General features: G+C 37.5%; 1 protein-coding gene across 1 annotated transcript; it reads right to left on the bottom strand.

Moving 5' to 3' along the window:
• Window positions 1–1,271: 1,271 nt before the first annotated feature.
• prph2la (peripherin 2-like a) lies at window positions 1,272–4,040 on the bottom strand. Its single transcript, XM_066644633.1, has 3 exons — window positions 3,460–4,040; window positions 2,757–3,003; window positions 1,272–1,538 (listed from the first exon to the last, which is right to left on the bottom strand). The coding sequence occupies exons 1-3, from the start codon at window positions 4,038–4,040 to the stop codon at window positions 1,272–1,274; spliced, it is 1,095 nt and encodes a 364-aa protein (XP_066500730.1).
• Window positions 4,041–5,828: the final 1,788 nt, after the last annotated feature.

The raw sequence follows: 5,828 nt of genomic DNA, 5'->3' as shown, positions 1-5,828 counted from the left end.
ACCAGAATAATTTCCTGTGCTTATTAATTTGGCTTTTTAATAACACTTGTTTCATGTTCATGAAACTCATAAGATTTAATAAGCCTTTTATTATCCCACAGGGGAAATTTGCATTGTCACGGCAGCGGAGTAGATAAAGGGCGTTAAGTAGACAAAATACAAGAAAAGATATGCTTTAGAAAATGATAAACACCTATTGGGGGAGGGTGGGTAAAAAAAAACCATAGACATGTACAAGTTTCTAAAACAGGTATTTACTGGTAATTTCACGTAAGTTGTGTAGGTATTATGCAGGTCAAAGGGTAATACAGGTGATGAGATAGCTCAATTAAACAGAGTAGTATAGGATGAGGTATTAACTAGATTATTGCCATTTTAAATTGTGTAATTTTATATATTTCTTTTATAAACCGAATTCTGAGAGCAGGTTAAATCATCTTCGATGTACAGAATGTGTAGGGTGCTGCCAATACTCTCATAAAGTGAAGTAATATAAAGCTTCACATCTTTCTGAGGCTCCTGACCAATCCACACAATGCTAGCCAAAGACGTCTGTTGGTCTCCAGTTTTAAGTGGGTGGTGAACTTCACGTAAAAAAAAAATTGTCTCCATGGATCAATATTTATTTATGTACTAGCATTCCCAAAAATATATACACATCTTTAGATGATATTCCATTCTCTGTTGATTATTCATGGGAGGCAGATGGTAAGATGTTCCTCCCCAGTGAACCACTGAAGAGTAGGCACAAATGTGCAGAAGCTCATACAATTTAATAAGAAATGTTTTGCTGTTAAGCAAAAGTAAACATACAAGACATACAACGAATATGAAAAGAGATCACAGTCAATGTAAGACATGCCATGTGACAAGTTGCATTCTACTCTTCAGTTTTGCATTAGATTGGATGCCACAATATTTTGCATTATTTAGACATGTTTAATTGCACTCTTTCTGTGTTCAGTGTTAATATGTTCTCTTAAAAGCCCAAGGATAGAACTGTAATCATGTATATACACCATGTACAAAAGGTTGTAAATACCTTATCAAGTGTATTGATAGATAGGTTTGAAGTAACTGAGTTGAGTCTTCTTGGAATGCTTAGTACAAACACTAGAACAAAGCAGTGTACCCATGTTTGCTAAGTGTCCCAGTCATCAGAGATTTAAAATCAACTTCGCCATTAAAGGAATAGTTACAGAACAGGGGATAAACACGCTTATGTAGGTGACACTGTCCTGTACGCTCTTTTCAGTTGAACTTAGACCAGGTTAACTGGCCACAGGCATTTGCTTTGGAGGCATGCTGTCAGGGCCATAGTGTGCTGTGCATGGTCTGTCTATGTTGGGATCCCTGTTCTCAGCAGTGTCAATTTGATTACACTTGCCCAGGTTTTTGATCATGCTGAAGTTTGAGCGTGCGGTCTCCACAAAGCTGTTCTCCAGCAGCCATCCATCTGATTCTGACTCAGGGTCTCCATTCTGCAGGACATTCTCAAGAGCTGTTTGCAGGTATCGGACACCAGTGAGGACTGAAAGCTATTCATAAAAAGAGAATTAAAAAAAACATTTTTAAAATCTACATTAGGTGTTTCCATTTATGTTTAATTATGGCTTTTTAATTTTTAAACTTAAAGTTAAGTTAACACACGATGGCTGCATTCCAAAGCCTAGGCTGCAGCCGAGGTAGGACGTGTCATTGGTAGGACTGTCCTATAAAGACTCCGTCTTAGTAACCCGATGACACAAATGGAGTGGTTTGCGTTGTGACGTCACTGGAAAGGTCTCATCTGCCTTGAAGCACTAACATGACTAAGTTAAAATAAGTTGTATTTGTTTATTAATATTATCCTGCAGGACAATACAATTTTAAAAAAGTATATTAAAATACTTTAACTTATAAACACTCAAACTTTATCTTTAAACCATTTCAACTGGGATTAAAAATAACATACAACTAAATATATGCATTCGGTTGTACTGTAATATGCCAATAAACTTTTTTATTAAATGTGGTATAGACATATAGTTTACTTAGATATCACTATATTTTACACTTTAAATGGTAAACTAACTCTGAAGATCAGTTTTTCACTGGGTTTTTTTTTACAGGCTAAACATGAGCAGAGTATTGAGGGCCACGTAAGATACGTCTGTTGCGTCCTTCAAATCGCTCCAAACAAAGGCTGCATTTCTCGGCTTTATACGAAGGATCCTTCACATTGGAACAGCCTTCTGTGACATAGCAGTCGACAAATGCAGCCAAGCTCAGCTGCAGCCTAGGCTTTGGTATGCAGCTACTATCGCCTTATCTTTTAAAGGAGGTCTGGATTACTTTTTCCTGACTTCTTCACATTATTTAGCAGCCATTATACTGACACCTAGTGGTCTGGATGTGTTAGAGCTTTTTTGACCTATTTTAAACATGGCTATGTGGGGGATCCACTTTAATGAGCATAAACTAGTTTATTCCAGGACTTTGAGGCAATTTGAGACTTCATCACTTTACAGAAAAAAAATGTAAAAATAATGATCAGTTTTATTAATACCTTTTGATACACAATGCTGATAAAAACGATTGCTCAATTTTAATATAAATAATTAACCATATTTCTCTGATAGAGCAAGTTAAATATTCTATTCTATATCAATACAGGCCACCAAATCCTTGTAGTTTGTATAAGCAGTTAAAACCAGCCAATCAAGCCAAAGTAATTCTACCAAACGTTTCTTGTGCCCATACAAGCAAATTCCAACCTCAAAGAGCCAGATGAGGAGCACTGCGAGGCCAATGGAGTGCATTATGTTGGTGTAGTACTCCACTAAGGCCTGGTGACACCCTCTTCTCCATAAGTTGAGTTCATCTGTTTGGTAGTCATAGTTAAAGTGGGCTGAGTTGTTGGTGAGTTGATACTGAATGCAGGGTCTAGGTGAGTTGACATTACAGCAGCTGAAAGGTACACCATCCACCAGGTACTTTCCTTCCACATTACTGTGCAATCGGCTAAAAAAAAAAGAAAGTTCTATAAAATTATAAAATGATTAAAATTATAGACTTAAAGTTTTAAACGTTAAATAAACTATCAGCCAATGTCTCTAATGACGATTTTCCATGTTATAAAAGGCCAGTATGTACCATGTGGCCTGGACGTTACCAACATCCAATAGTATTAAGCCTTTTTTAAACATGGCTGCCCCTGTGTGGGGACCTGTTCTATGGAGCATAAACTGTTGATTCAGGAACTCCAAAGTATTTAGATTTAATCTGATTTATTATTTATGATGTATTTATTAACCATAAATACATATATTGGTGTTTATTTGTTTTGTTTTGTTTTGTTTTTGGTGAAAAAAGGACTGGTTTGATCTTTTTCATTAAACATGTAACATCAGAATCATACTGAATTTAATGAAGTGTAAACTTCGATCATTTCAAATCCTGAAATCACTACAAACTTACTCCAGCACTTTTCGCTTGGAAACGTCCAAGTAGCGGCTGCTGATCCACTGGATCTTGAACCAGTCTCTGTGGCCTTTGCTTCCACAGCACTGGAATTGGATTTGCAGCAGGTCCACCGTGCGCTTCAGAAAGCATCGGCCTGGTATGTCGGTGTCTTTGTAGAAGCGCATAGCATCCCAGAGTCCAAGGACCAGGGATTCCTCCAGTTCCCTGTGCATGCTGTAGCACATCAGTGCTCCTACCAGCACACACAGGGTGAAGAAAAAGGTAAAGATGATGTAAGGCAGCATTACCAGCTTCCAGCGCAGGAACTTGTTAGTGTCAACACAATCATAGCAGATCTTTCCTCCAAAAAAGTTGATAATACAAGCTATCAGCCCCACTGCAATGAGCATATTTGGTAGAGCATGGATCTCTTCTTTGGCCATTAAATCCCTCCTTTTGTTGATCTCCACCTTGAGAAAAATGCCCAGGCTGAAGAGGACGATGCCTGTTACAACAGAAACCCAGTTCAGTAACCAGAGAACCTGGGCCAGCTTGTCTCTTTGGTTTCTAGTGAACTTTACACGTAGAACAGCCATTCTCTTAAGCCAAATGTCAGCTAGTGGGTGGTGGTTTGTGCTCTCTGAGGTGTTGAGGGTAAAGATAGTTTAGGAGGTGGTGGGAACTCTACCCCTAATTGTAAGAGGCTCTAAAATGTGTTATGGCTTAAAAGTAAAGGTGTAGACAAATGTCAGGGACATACATAATTTCATGAGCTAAATGACAGTAGTCTACTAGAACTGGAACATCTATCACAGGAGTTTGTGCTTTAAGTCATTTTTCAAGTCCTGTTCTCAGTATGGCCTGGATAACAGGTACAAAATGATCACGCATGGTTTCCTGTCCATCACATTTCACACTGCACTTTATTCCTTTCTGTGAATACACAGCTGAGTCTTTCATTAGTGGATGTATTCAAGCAGATGTTGGGCTTGATGTCCTGTTCCCAAGAGAAGCTCTGACATGTGAGAGGCACAAAAACAACAGAGTTAGTGTACACCCACTGATATGCCCTACTAGATGTACGTTTACTTTATTTTTTGGCTACAACTGTGTCCAAAGTGTCAGCCATGTGTCAGATATATTTCTAACCTGTTATGTAAGCAGTGGTCTCAAAGACTGAAAAGTTCCATAGAGATATAATACACACTGTACTGTGAGAAAGTCCAGGCTTAATTTCTAGTTAAAATGGCCGCCTAATCCTAGTTTATTATTTCTCAGTGTGTGGAGAAAAAGAAAAATTATATTTAACAGTAAAAAATAAGATTTTTTGCAATATAAAAATTTCCAATATAAAATAAATATTTTAAAATGTTTTTTTTTATTATTAAATTGGTCCATATTTTGCCATTTATTGATGCTTTTACTATTTTTATGAGAAAAAGAATTTCCTGGATATATTTTATACCATGTCATACATGTTTTTAGGAGTATTATCTTTGCTAAATTAAAAAAAAATAAAAGAATTACAGAAATAATCAGAAAAATGGAATACTGGATCTCAATAGACATTTTGACTGCAGATTATGTAAGTGATGAGGGGTCTCTAATTTTTACACTATACATTTCCAGCCCCTGTAAACACTGATAAGTGGTAGATTATACACAGTGAAACCATAAAAAGAATTATTCAGTGCTCTATCTGACCATACACTGGTCACCTGCTGTCAAACATCCCTGTGCTTAACAAGACAAAATAAATGAACATCTCTACAGAATTAAGGGTAGCAGTAAGTGGTTTAATACTCACCCAAGATTGTCTGGCCTCTGCAGGAAAGGTTCTTCCTCATATCACCTCACTGTATATGATTTATCTCATCCTCAGTTTTAGATATGATATATGTTTGTGGATAACAAAAGGTTTATATGTTGTAAGGTCAGTAAAAGAGCAGTGTGTGTGTCTGTTGGTGAGGTGGTCAAAAGCCCAGCCCTGACCTCCTTCTAATCCTCTGTAATCAGTACTCAGCCCAGCTGGATTTGGAAGAGTACCTTCTGCCACCTCTACAATTCTCACTGATGGAGTGTGGTGTGTGTGTGTGTGTGTGTGTGTGTGTGTGTGTGTGTGTGTGTGTGTCTGTGTGTGTGTGTGTCTGTGTGTGTGAGAGAGAGAGAGAGAGAAGGGGAAACAGAGACAGTGAGTAAGAGTTAATAAGAGTGCAGGAAATGCCCAGGCTTGCCCTCTGCTCTGTTAGTATCATTAATACAGTACTGGATACAGCGTATAATATGTAACCATTTACTTCTATTGTATTTTTATTTTATTTTTTTAATTTCAAATGTCTGCTGGTCTCATATATGTCATTTGTTTTAGCAAACCACTCTGAACT

Source organism: Hoplias malabaricus, chromosome 1, assembly GCF_029633855.1.
Source record: "Hoplias malabaricus isolate fHopMal1 chromosome 1, fHopMal1.hap1, whole genome shotgun sequence".
NCBI lineage: Eukaryota > Metazoa > Chordata > Actinopteri > Characiformes > Erythrinidae > Hoplias > Hoplias malabaricus.
Note: the sequence above shows the minus strand (reverse complement) of the source record. Positions and strands in the feature narration are given on the sequence as shown.

Coding starts and splice junctions, on each gene's coding strand:
- prph2la (XM_066644633.1), bottom strand. CDS start 4,040: ATGGCTGTTCTACGTGTAAAGTTCACTAGAAACCAAAGAGACAAGCTG. Junction 3,004..3,459: donor TCCAAGCGAAAAGTGCTGGA/GTAAGTTTGTAG, acceptor TTTTTTTTTTAG/CCGATTGCACAGTAATGTGG. Junction 1,539..2,756: donor TCCTCATCTGGCTCTTTGAG/GTTGGAATTTGC, acceptor TTTTATGAATAG/CTTTCAGTCCTCACTGGTGT.